The sequence below is a fragment of the Athene noctua genome, unplaced genomic scaffold (genome assembly GCF_965140245.1).
Source record: "Athene noctua unplaced genomic scaffold, bAthNoc1.hap1.1 HAP1_HAP1_scaffold_160, whole genome shotgun sequence".
Taxonomy (NCBI): Eukaryota; Metazoa; Chordata; class Aves; order Strigiformes; family Strigidae; genus Athene; species Athene noctua.
In genome coordinates, this window is record NW_027437631.1 from 206,962 (window position 1) to 225,009 (window position 18,048).

General features: G+C 51.9%; 1 protein-coding gene across 1 annotated transcript; it reads left to right on the forward strand.

The window, feature by feature from the left end:
- Positions 1-122: 122 nt before the first annotated feature.
- On the forward strand, positions 123-14,490 carry LOC141955366 (116 kDa U5 small nuclear ribonucleoprotein component-like). The gene is made up of 16 exons (XM_074895205.1): positions 123-171; positions 447-552; positions 1,400-1,565; positions 2,059-2,137; positions 4,442-4,517; positions 4,785-4,850; positions 5,100-5,135; positions 6,473-6,569; positions 7,644-7,735; positions 8,214-8,380; positions 9,416-9,540; positions 11,173-11,236; positions 11,602-11,692; positions 12,076-12,211; positions 12,504-12,631; positions 13,597-14,490. Exons 2-16 carry the CDS (start codon positions 448-450, stop codon positions 14,236-14,238), a joined length of 2,070 nt encoding a protein of 689 aa, XP_074751306.1. The 5' UTR covers positions 123-171; position 447; the 3' UTR covers positions 14,239-14,490.
- The last annotated feature ends 3,558 nt before the right edge of the window (positions 14,491-18,048 follow it).

Genomic DNA, 18,048 nt, shown 5'->3' on the forward strand with positions numbered 1-18,048 from the left:
CCGAAACCTCGCCGAGAGCGTCGGCGGCTTCGCCCGGCCCGCCCGGCCCTTCCCCCGCGGGCGCGGCGCTGACAGCGGGCACGGGGGATTCTGTCGCGACAGGCGGCGCGGGCAGCCCGGGGGCCTTCCGCGGCGGTGTCGGCGGCGCCGGCGGCGAGGGCAGCGCGGCGGGTGAGAGCGGGGCCGGGGCCGGGGGGCAGGCCCGGGGGTGCCGGGGAGGGGGCGGTGAAGACGGGGGGTGCTCGGCGGGCAGGGCGGGGCCCTCGGGGCGGTGCAGGGCTCCGGGGGGCGGCGGGCGGGCCTGGGGCGTCGCGCACGGTGCAGGCCGGGATCGGGGCCGGGAGTCCCGGTGCGGCGCAGTGCTGGGTGCGGGGGGTGGCTCGGGCAGATCCCTGAGTGCGTGGGGCGGAGTCTACAGCCTCCTGCGACCCCCTCCCCGCCCCCAGCATGGACACCGACCTGTACGACGAGTTTGGGAACTACATCGGGCCGGAGCTGGACTCGGACGATGACGACGACGAGTTGGGCAGAGAGTCTAAAGATCTGGATGAGGTGAGAGGTGCGGATGGGTGGAGGGGCAGCATCCTGAGGAGCTGGCACGGGCCTCGTCCTGCCCCGTAACCCCCACGGGAGCAGGGGCTGAGCACTGTGGTCGTCACAAGCTGCCGGTGATGGCTCTTCCCTGCTGGGTTCTGCTTTGCTGGTGCAATTTGACTCCTGAGGATCAGAGCGGATTTGGTTTTTAGAGGATTCTGTGTCTGTGATAAAGGGAAAGTTCCTCCTTGAATCATGGTTAGAACTGGGAGCTTCTGTAGCTCAGGCTGTATTTGGCTTTTTCTGTGTTCAGTCAGATGGAGGATCCGCAGCCAGTCAGTGAGGTCGTCAGGCCTTGAGTAACATGTGCTGGTGCTGCAGCAGTATTGCCAGGAGCTCGATTCCTCGGTGGTGGGGGCAGAGCAAGACTCCACAGACACCAGAGGGGAGTGGTGGGGGCAGGGCGGGCAGCAGAGGCTGCTGTACCACGGTGGAGAAAGCATCGTAGGGCCGGGGGAGCCCCTTCTACTTCCTGCAGTTTGTCTGTGTGTGCCCGGGTTGTGTTGTGCACGAGTGTGGTTCCGTTGTGGATAGGAGCAAGGGTCGGGAGTTGCTGCCTGTTGAGGTGTCTCTGCAAATCCTCTTGCTGTTCATTCTCAGCAGGAAGAGGTGTGTTGCTTACAGAGAGCACCTCTGGCAGCTGCTCTGCAGCTGGGTGTGAGGTTCCAGGACCGCGCTGGTGGTTCCCTGGCTGGGTCCGTAGCTCTTGTTCCACGTTCGATGCCAGGCCTGTACTTTGTGGTGTGACTGGTGTTTGCAAAGCACTTTGGTGCTGGCAGCAGCTAAATGTGAGAGTTGGTTGCAGCTTGAGGATGATGACGATGATGACGATATGGGGGACCACGACGAGGACCACCCTGGGATGGAGGTGGTGCTGCATGAGGATAAGAAATACTATCCCACCGCCGAGGAAGTCTACGGGCCTGAAGTGGAGACGATAGTGCAAGAGGAAGACACGCAGCCTCTCACTGGTAAGTGGTGATGAAGTTGGGTATGGAGGGAGGGGAAGGCTCTTAATAGATCCTTGGAAAAGGGAAAATAACATTCTCCTCTGTTCTCCCCGTTGTTTTTGATGTCCCTTTCGAGTTCCCTCTCAGCCCCAGGAACGTGTAGACTCTTGTTCGTTTAGTGGAGTGCAGATTCTGGCACTCGGGGTTATTACAACTGCCAAACTAGCTTCTGAAAAACAGATATCAGCAGATACTGGAAAGATATTTAAGGAGAAATGAAAATGCATGTAAGTCCTCTCATCTGATCCTTCTGTACTAGAGTAGAACAGTTCAGTTGGAAGGGACCTACAACGATCATCTGGTACAACTGCTTTTATAAAGAGTGAAGGGAATCTGTCAGCTTGAAAGCTGTGGTTTTGTCTGCACAAGTCCCTGTTTCCTCTGACCGTTTCTGAGCCTGCGGGGTTCAGGGTCTCTGGTAACAGTGTTTTATTGTTCTCTCTCTTGTTTTCAGAGCCTATTATTAAACCTGTGAAAACCAAGAAATTCTCTCTGATGGAACAGACGTTACCGGTCACTGTCTATGAGATGGAGTAAGTCCTGTGTAGGGGTTTTGAGCGTATACGCTGGCCCAAGCCATCTGTGCTGTAACCCCCTCCCTTTTTGTTGTGTACAGGCAAAGGTGGGGAGGCAGTGTGGTGTGTGCTGTGTGGGGGAGGCAGCTTCTGGGGGGCATTAGCTTTGTTTCTTACTGACACCAGCAACGGAACTGAGTGCAGCCGTTTCCCAGATTTTGAACCAAAAACAAGAGGAGGAAAATACAACGCTAACCACTTTACAAGTATTTTCCCTCCACAGTATGCAGCACAGTGCATAGTTTTTCTGAAACGGGATGTAAATCTTACCCCAACAGCTGATATAAAGCTTGGTAATTGGGATCCCTTGTGGGGCAGATTTGCTGAAGGCAAGTTTTTCTAACTGGCTCAAGAAATATTCATATGGCCAGTGTGTGGCACACCTCATGTTGGGGCATTTTGGGTTGATCCCAGTGACCGTTGCCTTACTGCTGTCCCAAGTTAATTCCCATCTATGCTGGAAGAGTTTTCAGAGGGAATTTCTGTGCTGCTGGTGTATGTAGGTCAGCGTAACGCTGCAGCTGAGCTGCACTCTGCTGCTCTTGATGGTGTCTCTGGCTGTGTCCTGCAGAGCAGCCCCTGGGACACCAGAGTTGGGGAAAACCTGGAAAAAAATCCAAACGAATTTAAAAGTCGGGTTATAGTATCTCATGGAACTTTAGTGAGGCATAAAACCCGTTGTGTACTGTCTCTGTTAAAAATACATAATCTTAGCATCGACGTCTACATTTTGTTGATGGTGGAAGGGCTCTTTATCCCTGCGTGTGTAGTGTTTTTGCATGTTGTCTTCTATTTGAGGATGAACAGATTGAGCTGCGTGAGTGTCCTGTTAGGCTCATCTTTCCATACGCCGTTTCGTGGCTAGTTTTAATAGTAGTCCTCAAGTGTAGATCCCAGAGCCAGATGCATTCCCTGTGTGCCAGACCCCCATGTGAGCAGTCCCTCTGGGTATCATCAAGGATCTTGTTATTTTCCAGCAACAGAATTTCCCTGGGGTTTGTATTCGTTGGTTACTTGGATGCCCAGGACCTTTTTGGAATGGCAGCTTCTCGAGGCTGTCCCCTGGTACTGTGTGTGCCGTGTCCATTCATGGGATCATTGAATTCCAGCTTGGAAGGGACCTCAAGGACCATGTGGTCCAACCTTTCCTGGCAAAAGCACAGCCTACGCAGTGGTAGTGGTAAGCACCCTGGTTGGACAGATTTTTGATCGAGCTCGGTACAACCCAAAGAGCCTGCTGGGTCTTATTTTTCTAGGCAGTCCGTGTTGCTCTTAGTCCATGCCCTGTACTCTTCATGATCTACCGCCTCCCTGATCCCCGTGATCCCGGATCTCTCTGCTCCTTCTGTCTGTAATGAATTGCTCTTTGTCCTGCTTGTTGATATAAATGGTTTGGATGGGGCTGAGAGAAATTCCTTGTGGGACTCAGCCAGAAACCTGCAAGCTTGGTATTGATTTCCCATTAAACCTTATTTTAAGACCGATAAGCAAGCTTTTAATCAGTATTATTATTGATTTTTGTATTTTTTAGCTCTTAATCAAAATGTTGTATGTTAAGAAGTCTACTGCATCAGTGAAAATTAAATCTTTTTAAACAGGAGATTATTTGACAGCACTTATCTTCTGCAGGCCCGTAGCAATGGATACGTGTTTTATAGCCTCCCATTACTGTTTAGGGAAGTTGGTAATTTAGGACCTCAGTTATATTCTGGCCAGGTTCCATGCAGAAGGGATCGGGCCATCATTACCCAGCTCAGTTGCTGATTCTAAAACCATGTAAATTCCATTGCTGTTTCCTTGAGGCCCTGGGAACATCACTGTTTTAAGACCTGAAAATCAGAATTAATGGTCTGCGGGTCCCCATGGCCGCCTCTTCAAACTGTGTGGGGTGTGTGTTATCCAGCTCTGTGATTTACTTGAGTGCCTGCCACTATTTGAGTGGAAGGATTTCATCGTCTGAGTACATGGATGTGACTTTTGCTCTAATACTGACTAGAAGAGAAGAAAAATATTCAATAATATTCCATCGCTGGCAGTTTTACCAGCTCCGTATTCTCCCACCCACTGCCATCTGTCTAGGACTCCAACTCTCTTGTCCTCCCCATCTGGAAAGTGGGATTCTTCCTCCGCAGGGCATTGGCAGAATGAGAGTTTGGAGAGGATTCAGGGGGCACCTTGGATAGACAGTGTAGCTGAAACGGCACCTACTTTTCTTAGGCACAGCAGAAGCCTCCAACAGTCTTTTGTGTTTCATTCCTGCAGTTTCCTGGCAGATCTGATGGACAACTCGGAGCTAATTCGAAATGTGACTCTGTGTGGGCACCTTCACCACGGCAAGGTAGTGTGAATATCCCACATCTATCGGGTAGTAGTAATGATCTGTTTGTTGCCTCCTTTTACCGTTGCTCCTGAGCCCTCGACCTCTCCAGCAGCAGTCTCTTTCTGCTCCTCTTGCTAATGCTTATTTGTGGGTTTTCTTTCAGCCACGTGGAAAGAATAACGTGCCCAACGTTCTCTGTACTGCTACTGGAGGGATGGGATTGTATTTGTCTTTCTCTGTCTGAACGTAGTCCCTTCCTTTCTCTTGTGCTCTGATGTTTTTCAGACTTGTTTTGTTGACTGCCTGATAGAACAGACACACCCAGAAATCCGGAAGCGCTACGACCAGGACGTAAGTGAGCTTTTGGAGTATTCTGCCCTGGGGAACGTGGGTTGGATTTTACACTTGGAGCGTGACTGTACGTGTGGAAAATGCAGTTTTAGTGATTAGAACGTAGGATTGGAAATCCAGAGCTCAGTCCTGATTCTGTCTCTGTCATTCACCTGCCACCTGAACCATCTGTAAAGAGTTATGGTGTCCTGCTTCAAACTTAATATTTGATACCAAATGTGACATTCTGACTCTTGTTTTGTCTTTCAGCTTTGTTACACTGATATATTGTTCACTGAGCAAGAGGTGAGTGAGTCTTGTAGAACACGCAGTGATTTTTATCCAGCTATCTCATGCTTTACTCACAGTTACTTACTGTAGGCAGTTTCCTGTTCCATTTTAACATCTTTTTGTGCCTTCTGCATTTTGACCTGTTGGAGCGGGTTCAAAGGAGGCCACAAAGATGGTCAGGGGGCCGGAGCACCTCTCCTGTGAGGAGGGGCTGAGAGAGTTGGGGGGTTCAGCTGGAGAAGAGAAGGCTCCGGGGAGACCTTAGAGCGGCCTCGCAGGGCTGAAAGGGGCTGCGGGAAAGGGGGGAGGGACTCTTGATCCAGAGGTGTAAGGATAGGATGAGGGGTAAGTTTTAAACTGACAGAGGGCAGATTCAGATGAGATCTAAGGAAGAAATTCTCCCCTGGGAGGGGGGTGAGGCCCTGGCACAGGCTGCCCAGAGCAGCTGTGGCTGCCCCCTCCCTGGCAGGGTTCAAGGCCAGGTTGGACGGGGCTTTGGGCAACCTGGGCTAGTGGAAGGTGTCCCTGCCTGGGGCACAGGGTGGCACTGGATGGGCTTTAAGGTCCCTTCCAACCCAAACTATTCTGTGATTCTGTGATAGTTTTTTTATCAATAAAATGATCTGCTCCTCTTGTTTCCCTCAGTAAGATCCTTGGTCCAACGTTCTTCCATTTCCTGCAACCCTCATGTCCATGTTTGATTTTATTTAGCTGAGATGATAACCTGCGTCATGATGAAAATCTGCACCACAGTTATTCCAGCATATGAGTAACTCCTGTTTTCTTTGAGGGAAAGAAGTGGAAGGGTTTTGCAGTAATGATGGATGGGGAGAAAAACTGATTTCAGAATGAACATATTTGTCCTCTGTTTCCTTTGATGGGAACTCTTAGCTGGGAGCTCTGACTCCTTGTGGTTGGGTGGGAATGGGAATCTGATTTTGTCCTACTCGTTAAATATTGTCGTGACCAGAACAGTCCTGTGAAGTGTTTCTTTCTCTTCATCTTAATGCTCTACTCTATACTCTGGGTGATCAAACCTTCTGCTTTGAGGTATAACTTGAGAGTAGCAGAAGGGCAAAGGCACAGAAGAACACGTGTCTTCTGTCTCGGGTGTTGCAGTTCCTCAGGTGAGACGAGGCGTGGATTGTGCAGTGGGAGCTCACCAGTCTGAGCCAGTATGGATGGAGGAGCTGAGCTGGATACTGCAGCAATCTGAGGTTGTTACTCCCTCCCTGGGAGTAACAGGATGTCCTGAGTGGATGTTTACTTCTTTCCGTCTTCCTCATTTTTCTTTGGTCACCTTGCTGAAGTATTTTTGTTGTAACTGATAATGCTGGTTTCCTGTCTTTCAGAGGGGAGTAGGCATCAAGAGCACACCAGTGACTATTGTTCTGCCCGACACCAAAGGAAAGTCTTTTCTGTTCAACATCATTGACACTCCAGGTGATTGTGTAATCCTGAAAATCCTGTTTTGGGATGCACTTAGCTGAAGGCAGGGTGATGTGTGGGGCAGATCTGTGACCGTGTGAACCAAGATTTCTCTCATTAACCAACCTCTGTGTTCTCTGGCTGGTGCTGCTGACAGGAGCAGAGCAGTACAAGCACATGCAGTGATGGTTAATGAGGGCATTCAGAGAGCTTTGGTGTTGGATTGCAGGGGATTGGGTAGCATTGGCTCTCAGAAAAACAAAGAATCTACCCCCTGAAACCGCACTGATTCATCTGGAAATGGCACCCAGGTGCATGCAGCCCTGGGAAGTTTTCTTGTGCAAAAACGCATGTTTTGTTTTGTGGGTTTTGTAGACGATTCCAGCCTAGTCCTGAGCCTTTAGCTAAATTCTTTCTTCTGAAATCACTTCCAGAAGTAACAACTCTGCAGCTGGCTTCTAGTCAGGCTTGTGTTTCTGATTAGGAGGCCTAATTACGGGCTAATGGGGCTGCAGATGTGTTTCACTCAGGTGTATGAGGAGCACATGTAGAATTGGATTTTCCAGGTAACACCTTGCCCAGTGGGGGCCGTGCTTTTCTCAAATGCTGTTGCCCCACCGTGAGACTCTAAGCAAGTTCCCTCAAGCCTCTGACAAGCTTCTGTGAGGGGAACATAATCACAGATCAACTTGTTGTAAGAAACTAAGGCCAAACTTTAGGAACGAGGGTCTTGGGACACATCTGTTGAGTTACAGCGCGAGATGAGGGAGGTTAGAGCGCAGGAGGAGGCTGGAGGGAGAGGCATCTGTTGTTCTTTGGTGAGAAGTAATCTTCCTCCTTTTCCTGAAGTACTTGCACAGAGCTGTGAGAAAAACAGTAACAAATGTGAGGAAAAGTGCCTGTTAAATGAGTTGTTGTGTTTATTCTCAAAAAATAGCATTAAAGCTGAAGCAGATCCCTCTGCGGAGCTCTGGCAGCTGCTCCCGGGTCCCTGTCTGAGGAGGAAGCCGTCTGTGTTCTGCCTCGCTGCTGCGGAGCAGGGGACGGCTTTCCACCCTCTGTGCTGCTGGTGTCAGGGCTGACTCTGGTTCTCAGCACCATTTTGTGTTGTCAGTTTTTCTGACGAGGTGACAGCTGGCCTTCGTATTTCGGATGGCGTTGTACTTTTCATTGATGCAGCCGAGGGGGTGAGTGCCACGTTCTCTCTCCTAGGGGTTAACTTCAAAACCTCTTCCTCTGGAGGGTTTGATCCTGCCTGAAGTGAAGGCCTGGCCCTCAGCTTTGCGGGGTGAAGGATTTTTGAAGGACAGGTGGGGAAGTGAGAGTGTTTTCCAGGCAAAACAGGGAGTCAGGCCTCTGGCTTGTGTGTCCAGGGCTGACGTGATGCGTGTGCCCTGTGGGCTGATTATCTAACTTGTTTGCCTCTCCATCCTCATGGTACCTAAAATTGAGCAGGTTATGTATATCCGAGATGTCCCTGGGGTAGGATTTAGGAATTCAGTTGGGTCAGCACCTACTTCTAAATTTCAGGAGGATTAGCTGATGGCTGAGCTCCTACAGAGTTGCAGCCCTGTGCGTAAGGGTCGTTGGTTTGTCTGTCACACCCCAGAGAGCATTTTGTGGAGGGCTTTCACCGGGGGTGTTTGTGCTCGTGATTCCCTGCAGGTGATGCTGAACACGGAGAGGCTGATCAAGCACGCGGTGCAGGAAAGGCTGGCAGTGACTGTGTGCATCAACAAGATAGACCGACTGATCCTGGAGCTGAAACTGCCCCCTACAGATGCTTATTACAAACTCAGACATATCGTGGATGAAGTTAACGGTCTGATCAGGTATTGGGGCGATGTGTCGTTGGTGCTCGCTGTCCCTGCTCTATTTCGGGTGCTTCCCTCTGTGAGCCCTGTGGATGCCTAAAAACTAATGAGTTTGTTTCTTGATAGAAAATGGGGTGGGAAGAACTGCTGGGAATTCATCTCAGTAATATATTGAGTTAGGCAGGCTTGACTCTTCCTGACACGTTTCATGGGATCAGCTCTTTTTTTCCCCATTAAAAAGTGGGGAAAGTGGCTGTATGACCAGAGCAGGGAACTTCTGTGCTCCCAGATGTCTCAAATGTGCTGAAATTGTCCGGGCTGTATCCCAAATTACAGGTTGAGATGTCTCAAAGCTCTAAAACACCTGTTAAAAAACCAATGGGAACTCGTCCCAACCCCTGAGCAGAGACTCTGGTGCTGGTGGGGTCAAATCTCCCTGCAAGACCCTGCTCAGAGAAGGGAGGGACATCTTCTCCAGCTTTCACAGCAGCAGTGCATTGTTTCTGTGGGTTCTTCTGCATCCAGGTGATCTTCTTAACAGCATTCTGCCCTTGGAGTGGGTGTGAATTTGCACACAAGCTCCCCTGCCTGTCTCTGTTCAGTTGCTGCAGGCAGCTTGGAGCAGGGTAGTTTCTCCTGTCCAGCATGCTTGTGAGTCCGTTAGAACTGTTTCAGTTCAGTTCTATCCCTCCTACATTATTTGCCTTGTATTATCTTTTCCCTTTGCTTAGTTGACCAACTTTGCTGCCTTTTTTTAGGGGAGGAAAAACTCCACCTGACAAAAAATACAAAGCACTTGTGCTGATTAACTTTAGTTCTACATCTTGAAATATTTCTTTGCAGACTGATGCTTTACAGTTAGTAGTCATAAAATGATTCTGACCCTGAAACGTTGATGGCAAGCACGCTGCAGCCCGTTTTAAGATGCTATTTGGCAATCACTTGCCTATCACATACTGCTGTTTGGTGTGGGAAGTAGATTTAAGTGTCTTCTGTGGTTCATAGCACTGATTTTATTTTTTTTTCTTGTCTCTACAAACTGTCTCCTCTCAGCATGTATTCCACCGATGAGAACCTCGTTCTGTCTCCCCTTCTGGGGAACGTGTGTTTCTCCAGTTCACAGTACAGCATCTGCTTCACGCTGGGATCTTTTGCAAAGATTTATGCAGACACATATGGTGAGGATTATCCAGAAACCTTGTACACTTTAACATCTCATTTCCTAACCTTTTTTGTTGAGGCTTTCTGAGCCGTTCAGCTTTGCCTTTCACTGCACATGTATGGGCAGTGTGCGTGTTCTTGAATTTCAGAGCGTTGAGAGGTGCTGCAGCCCTGGGCCCTGGGTCGTAAAGAGCAAAAATAGTTCTGACTTGTTTTTAGCTAGATAGTCTCTCCTGATAAATGTTTATTGAGCCAGAAGCCAACATGTGATACGTACGCTTAATCAGAAAAACCAAGTCCTGCTGTGGCAGTTGAAGGCAAGTGTATGTGTTGTGCTTTGCCTCCTTATCACAACAGCTCAGGAGCGAAGCAGTTAAGTTCTGCCTGGCTTTTTGCGAGTCTCCAGAGTCTGAGACTCAGCTGCAGCCAGGCACGAGCTTGGCCCACAAGGTTTTGCACTCTTGCCCTCTTTCTTTTTTAAGAAAGTGCCTTTTCCTGCCTTTGATTTAATTTTCTGTTCCCCAGGTGCCCGCTCAAGGCAATCTGCCACTTGTACAAGCGGGCCTTTTGCTGGCATTAGCCAGCTGTACAGCCAAGGCTTTTGAAGTCTCACGCTGGGGAGTTGGGGGTGATCTGTAGGAGCCGTGAGCAGGGGAGGAAGGATGTTGTAAAGCAGCTGGCCCAGCTCTTGCAGAGAAGTTAGCCAGAGGGAGGGTGAAGTTGTAGAGGTCAGGGACTGAGGTGTCAGACTGTCGTGCGTCCTGGTGAGTTTGGAGAAATAAATGAGCTGCCTGGGCGTCCCAGCGTTAACTCTGTGCCTCTAGGCTGATCCCCCTTCTTCGGGGGAGCGCTGCAGATGCAGGCAGGGGTGGTGGGAGATGTCATCCACGTGAGGCAGACACGAGCTGAGCGGTACTTGGAGTCGGTAATACTCGATTGTGGCCACCAGGGATTTTATGTGCAGCCACCGTACTTCAACTAACATGAGTTATAGTAGTTTAACTGTCAAAACCGCAGCCACCGTGAAATTTCTTATGCTTGCACATCTGCCCACAGCAAAAGCTTGTTTGGAAACTACTGTAAATTATCACCGCTGCCTTATTATTTGTAAATTCACCGTGACAGCCAAGCACTCCACCGTTCTTTCGGCACTTGGGTGTGTGGCTGTGCTCTTAGTGCATCAGCTGAAAAAGAGAAAAGAACTTGGAGATGTTCAGCAAGGCAGAAAATGCTTGCGATCAGCCTGCGGGGTGTGAGCCATCCCAGTACCTTGGCACTACAGCGTCAGGTTGCAGCGTTAACGTTTGGAGAAGGCAGCAGATGTAACTGAGTTCCTGCAGCGTGGCGTCTGGCAGGGCAGCTCTTCTCCGCTTTAACCTTGTGTGTAATTGAGGGAGTTGAAATGTCCCTGAGAAGCAAGTCTGTGACCCCACAGTGTACCTGGGCTGCTGGTGTCGTCCTCAGCGGACTGTTTCCTGCCCCCTCTATGCCTGTTCTCCCCAGGTCAGGGCTTAACCATTCCAAATTGGGACCAAGCATCGATCTATTAAATCTTCAGGGTTGTTTTAAAGCCAAAACCTAAAGATTTTCAAGGTGAGATAAATGCAGTGACTCTGAGAGACTTTTGTCATTTTGCTTTTTCCCTGTAGGAGATATCAGTTATCAGGAGTCTGCGAAGCGGCTGTGGGGTGACATCTACTTCAACCCGAAGACGTAAGAAGCCTGTTTAAACATCTGTTTAGGTTGTTCTCTCTTTTTGCTGTAAAATGTGGACTGGGCGACCACCCGAGGTCCCTTCCAACCTGAGTTGTCCCGTGATCCTGTGATGGGCTCGTATCTGGGAGGGGTTGGGTCAGGCCTCCTGCTTGGTGTGAATTCGTGTGGTCCATCCCGAATCCCACAGCAGGGACAGAGCCTCCTCTGGCCTTCGCGTGGAGTCGGCACGACTCCTGTGTGACAGCTTCCCGGAGGCTTGGGAGGGAGAAGGAGATAACCTGGGAAGAGCAGAGGCTGTGTTTGCCGTCGGGGTGCTTGCAGGCTGCAGATGCTCTTCATGTCTCTTCTTTGGTCTCCCATAGCCGCAAGTTCACCAAAAAGGCCCCAACGAGCAGTTCCCAGCGCAGTTTCGTGGAGTTCATTCTGGAGCCCCTGTACAAGATCTTGGCTCAGGTATGTGGGGGTTCATTCTCCTTCCCACAGTTGCAGGTAGGAGCAGCCAAGGGCTGAACACTACCCGGTGGTGTCTGGTGCCTGTGGGACTCACCTGTCCCATCCTGCGGTGGGATCTCCACAGACGGTGAGCCACTGCTTAACAGCTGCTCCTTGCAAATCTAGCCCTCTGTTTGCACAGTTAATAGAACTGCCTTTGCTCTTTCTAGTGTGCTCTAACATCAGCCAAGGGATAATGTGAAGCAGCCGCCAGTTCTCCTTTGAGCTCTAAACCAGAGCAGGTCAAGAGCCCTGAGGGCGATGGCTGGTGTGTGGAGCTGCACCTGGGAGTTACTGGCCTGGACCCCACAGCAAAGCTGAGAGTGGTGCTGCTTGTCTTGCAGGTGGTGGGGGACGTGGACACGACCCTGCCCAGGACACTGGATGAACTTGGCATCCACCTGACCGAAGAGGAATTGAAACTGAACATTCGGCCTCTCCTGCGGCTTGTCTGCAAGAAGTTCTTTGGGGAATTCACAGGTAAATGTTGTTTGTCTTCCCCTCCGTGGTTTTCGCAGTACCCCGGTCTGACATGAGCAGAGTTAAGGGCTGTATTAGAGCCATGGAGTGCTCACTTGCACAGCTCCCTTCTCAGCTTTCCAGATATAAAATACTAAACCTTTTGCCCAATGGACAGCTGGAGACATGGCTCGCATCTTCCCCATTGCTGTGGGGGTGCTGCAGTAGGAATGGCTTTGCCCCGTGTTTATTGGAGCCTGTTTCTTTCCTCTGCACTGCTTAATCCTGTTCTCATGAAGTATTACTCTTCCAGGCTTTGTGGACATGTGTGTGCAGCATATCCCCTCCCCAAAGGTGGGAGCCAAGACGAAAATCGAGCACACCTACACTGGTGGCGTCGACTCTGACCTCGGGGAGGCCATGAGTGAATGTGACCCTGACGTAAGGAAACTCTTCTGCTTGGCTCTGAGTGTCCAGAAGCGGGCAAATACGCTCCTCTCGCTGCCTTGACAGGGCAGCTGCCTCCTAGACAGCCATCTGCACAGATTTGACTTCTAGCATTTTGAAAGCTCTCATCCGATACTGAAACAAATCTCTTCACTTGGAGAAACTTGAGCTGCCTGCCAGGGCAGCCCTTGAGAGAGAGAATTGTTTGACAGTGTTCGGGGAGGAACAGGACTAGGTCAGGACTTCAGAGCACGTGGGAACTGCAGGGTGATTTTGTGTCCTTTTGCTGCCTTTTTGTCCCTTTCCCTTGAAGTTTGTTTCTCTCTCCAAAGTCTGAGAAAGCTGATCTGAACTGTGCTGATAAAAATAACCCCACGTTAGTTAGTCAGCACCTTTCCTATCAAAGCCTTGCAAAAACCTTCCTCCTCCAACAGCTTGTACTGAGCTGTCATTCAGAGCTGTCTAGAGCCACCAACGCCAGCCAGCAGCTAGTGAGGAATTTGCCTGTGACTTTTGCTCTGATGTCTGGAGAGAAAACGAATCTCTTCTGGTAACGGGTTGTGATTACCCACCTGAAACTATACAGTGGTGACTGTCACCAGCTCACCAGTTGTGGAGTGACGTGAGAGCTGTGATCCCTGGAGGCTCGGGTCCTCTGCCCTGAGCTGCTTTGCAGGCCAGCAGGTGACATTTCCTCTCCTGGTCTTGTCCCAGCCACGATTTACTGCTCCCCAAGAGGAGGGAGAGAAGCTCCAGAAGAGTCCAGCAAAGTCGTTCCAGGGGTCTCCGTACAGGGCAGGGAGATGTAAGGCTTTCAGGGAAAGGAAATGAAGGGCTTGGCAAGTCAACAGAAGTATTTCTAAATTCCAGCCTGTTAATCCCTTTCTATCCACGAGTCCTGCCAGGTCGGTGTTTCTCGACTGTATTTTGAAAGAGGCTTATTTCCCTTTCCTGGAAAGGGGCCGCTGATGTGTCACACCATGAAAATGTACAGCACGGACGACGGCGTTCAGTTCCACGCCTTTGGCAGAGTGCTCAGCGGGACCATCCACGCTGGGCAGCCAGCTCTCGCAGCGGGAGCCCCGGCCCTGCCTGCGCGGGCTGGGAATTTTCCGCGGCAGCGGCTCTTCCCTGGGAACGGGGGCTGTGCGCGGCCGGACCCTGACCCCCAGCCCCTTCCGAGCGGCTGGAATTTCCCCCGCTGCCAGCAGTGGCCCTTTGTCGGGTGCGGGGTGCCCAGGGGCCGCGCCCACCCGGGCTGTGGAGCGGGTAAACTGAGGCCCGCCGGCACGCGGAACCGCTCCCGAGGGCAGCGGGTGCTGGGGTCTCCGTCCTTGGCACGAGTTCATCGGGGCTCAGCACCGGGACGTGCCGAGGGGGCACCAGCAGTGAGTGGGGCTGTGCTGACCCCTCCGTCGTCCCCGTCTCTCCCCAGCCCCCGGGACTGGGCACGGGCTCCCCGTGTCCCTGTCCCCATCGCGCTCCCGGCGTCCCCATCCCCCGTTCTGCTCCCCGGGCCCTCAGACTTGTCCTGCTCCCCGTATTCCCACCCCCTTCCCACTGTCCCTGTCCCCATCCCGCTCCCCGGGCCCCCGTCCTGATGTCCCCACCCCACTCTGCTTTCCGTGTCCCTGTCCCCGCCCCTGTCCCTGTCCTGCTCCCACTGTCCGTGTGTCCCCCCCCGCTCTCAGTCTCCGTCCCCGTCCTGTTCCGGAGGGGACCCAGCTCCGCCGCTCCCCGCGGCCATCGCAGGTGTCACCGCACGTGTCCCTCTGGCCCAGCCCCCTCCGCACGGGGGCTCCCCGGGCCGTTCCCCCCCCAATTCCAGGGCCCCACGCGTGACCCCGCCCGTGTAACCGCCCGCCCCAGCCCCCGTCCCCGCCGGCACGGGCCGCCCGCCTTTGCGCATGCGCCCCCCGCCCGGGCCCGGCGGCCCCGCCGCGGCGGCGCGTGTGGGGAGGGGGCGGCCCCGAGCGGGAGCGGGGCCGAGGCGGCCGCGGGCGCTGAGCGGACCGGGCCGCGGCGGGCTGGGGAGAGACGGGCCCCTGGCGGCGCGGAGCGAATGCGCAGGCTGCTCCGCGTCCGTCCTCCTCCCTCCGGTCGGCGGCAAAAGCTCCTCACGAGTGCGGTCCTGAGGATTAACGCTGAGGCGGAGAGGTCTGGCTGCAGGGATTTCCCGTGTGTCGGTGCAGCTGGGACCCGCCGTGGCCCGGGGCTTCCGACCAGGCTGCGGCCGAGGAGGCGGCGAGGTGAGGGGCTGAGGGCGCGGAGCAGAAGCCCAGGTGAGCTGGGGTGGGTGCTGTGCTGCGAGCAGGCTGCTGCTCCGGGCCGGCTCTGCCGGCGGGGGGCTCTGCCCTGGGAGTGTTTCTGTGGCTCCTTGTAAGCAAACGATCCCTTTGCCGTGTATCTCTTGAGAAGCGGTACCTTGGCTGACGTTTCTGGGTTGGAATGGCCAAGGATGGGGCAAAACCGAGCAAGGAGCGTCATTTCGTACGTGTGACACGTAGGTCGAGGGTTTGCGTTTACATCACACGAAACTTGTCTCTGTTTTTTCAACTGTGTTGAAAACGTGTTCAGCTGCTGTTTGCTGAGGCTGCGTGAGTTCATCACCCAGTTTCTCATCCTGGCATTGGCTTTTAAAACTGGATTTATCAAGTTTTAGATCAGTTTAAATCGAGAAAAGTATTAAAAAAATCTTAATGACTGGCCGTACCCTTGTCAGAGGGGCTACCTTTAGTAATTTTAAGACCAGAATCGCAAGTTTGTGTTAACCACTGATGCAGCGGACTATTGAATTATTGCTAATAGACAATATTTTAATTCTAAAAACTCAGGTTTCTTAATTGATGCAACAACATCAAGATTTTTGAGTTTTTTAAAGCAACTCACAGTTCTGAATGCATGACTGTAAGTGAGGAATTGTCATGGAATACCTGTTTTCTAGATGGGTTCCCCTGGTACCTATTCTGAGCCCTTCATTAGTGATTTTTTTTTTCCGGTTATTCACAGCAAACATCCAAGTGATGCAAATATCAGTAAATAAATGAAAAATCAGGGTCACAGACTGAGAGCACGGCGGCTCGCTCTGAACGAGTTAAAGAGCCCCAGAAGGGTTGGAAAATGCCCGACAGCGAGGACTTCCAGTGGTCCTGTCCCTCTCTTAACAGGGGGAAGGTTAAAAGAAAACTTGTTCACAGTTTGTGAGGACAAAGGTGTAGCAAGGCAACGATCAGGTGCTAGAGAAGTTGAGACCGATTTTAAGAATTTAGCAAAGGTTTTCGGACAAAGATTTTAGTACATACTGAAGAGTTTTAATTGTAGGCACAGCTTTTGTAAAGAATTTTCTGTGGTTCAGAAGGTAATAGGTTTGGGAATTGCGTTGCTTAGGTGAACCTTTATCTTAAAAGGTCTTTTCTGGCTTTGTATGGTTTTATAGATGACAAAGGCAAGATTCAAGGGCAAAATTCTTCTAAGCTGTGAAATCTAATCACTGGTGGAGAGTTTGCCGTGAATTTTAACACGCAGACTTGTTGACTTAGTAATTTAGTGACTGCCAGCAACTCCTGCGAGTCCAGGAAAAACACAAACTCTCCTGAAACATCACTTTTTGCCAAGCAAAGGGTGAGGTCCGGTGCACTTCTTGCAGTGCCTGCAATTGTACGTGGGTGTAATCCAGCCACTTGGGACCACCAAAGTGCCCCGGACCCGTGCTGTCAGGAGTCGTTTGCATTGGAGGTAGAATGGGCTGATGGAGGTGGAGGTGCTGTGCAGGGTGGTGTATCTGGGACTGATCGAACCAGGTATTTTATTATTATTTTACCTCAAACAGCAGGGCACGGGCTCAACCTCAGAGATCCTGTCACCTCATGGTCCAGTGATCTCAAACTCTATCTGGTTTGCCAAAATTCCACACAAATTGAAATGCAGAAGGAACTGACAGGCATCAGTCCAACAAAGAAACTCTGCAGAGCTGCCTAATAGTGTGTCTAAATGGAGTTGCACTTCTGTTTTGGCTGGAGCCCAGAGAGGCCCTCGGATGGCACAGCTCAGCACCTGCCCCCCAAGCTCCCTTGCAGTTCTACTCTGGGAGGGTTCTCAAGCTTCTCCCAAGGGTGCTGAGCAGCCCCGTGTGTGTTACGTTGCTCAGACTTGTTACGGAGGCTCCCAAACAAGCAACCGGCCACCAATATAAAAAATAAAAATTTTATTATTAGTAACAGCCAACCGTCTCTCTGTAAATTACCGATTCGAATGTCTGCGGGAGGAGAACAGAACAACGTTCTGGGGTTTAATAGCAGCCCAAAACACTTTACAAAGCCTCACTCCCTGGGGTTTAACGGCAACCCCAAACGCTCTGTCACTCACCTGACAAGTGAGGGCTCTCACCCTCGAGGACCTGCTCAGGGCAGCGTCCCGACCCAAGGGCCCTCGAGGAGTTTCCTTGGGCAGCGTCCTGGCCCAAGGGGAGAGTCCTCGACCGCAAGGTGCTGCTTCAGGGGACGAGCTCCAGATGGCTCCCCCAGGGATCTCCATTGACACCCAGACAGAATCTGACCTGTAGTCAGTAGCGGCTCCCATTGGCCAAAGGTCTCACCTACCGTGAGACCTTGAAAACAAAGCCAGCCAGAAGCTGCCACACTTCAGCAGCCACGAAGCTCCACTTGCACTGGCGGATGCGCCTGCCACAAGATTGCCTTGAAATCATCTCAGCAACAACGGTCGGGTCCATTTTGTTCCAAACCCGTCTAGTGGAGCAAAAGGGCACCCCCTCGCCCTGGCAGACTATTCCCATCCCTCTCCCACCTTCTCTGTGGAAACCACTGGGCACCTGATTGCAGGCTTCAGATTCACCTCTGGGCCTGGTACTGGAATGTTGGGCTTTGTGGCTTCTGTCTTGGGGACACCTGTGTCCCTGCAGCCTGTTGTGGGTGCGATTCCTCTTGCCTTTGGGTAACACTTGCAAAGCCGAGGACTTGCAGAAAGCCAAGAGTTGAAGGCTTAAATGAAACAAGAAGGTGCTGGAGTTACCCGGGGTCAGGATGGAGGATGCTGATGCAGGAGCAGCCCTGACACAACGGTTCCAGCTCTGGTGGGAACAGGCCCGGCGCTTTCAGCAGTGCCCAGGCCCAGCGCTTGCACTCACGTCCTATGTCAAGGATGGGAGCAGCCCGCAGCATCCCCATCACTTGGGGAAAGGCAAAATAACTGTGGTTTAGTGAGAAGACTCAGGAGAAATGCAGTAAAGAAGACCCCCGGCACTGCCTGCGGAGAGGCAGGTTGCAGGCGCGACCTTGGAAGCACCACACTCGCGTTTTAGCTTTATTTCTCACCTCAAGCTGCCGCAGGTGTTAGTGCATTAATTCAGTAGCAACGTGGGCTGCAAAGCACCAGCCTGAGGCTGCTCGAGGGGG

What these genes read in the sequence shown, in the direction of transcription:
- LOC141955366 (XM_074895205.1), top strand. Translation starts at nt 448, where the DNA reads ATGGACACCGACCTGTACGACGAGTTTGGGAACTACATCGGGCCGGAG. An exon ending in CATTGACACTCCAGGTGATT is followed by an intron (nt 6,570 to 7,643) that starts GTGTAATCCTGA and finishes TCTGGTTCTCAG; the next exon opens with CACCATTTTGTGTTGTCAGT. An exon ending in GTTCTTTGGGGAATTCACAG is followed by an intron (nt 12,212 to 12,503) that starts GTAAATGTTGTT and finishes TTACTCTTCCAG; the next exon opens with GCTTTGTGGACATGTGTGTG.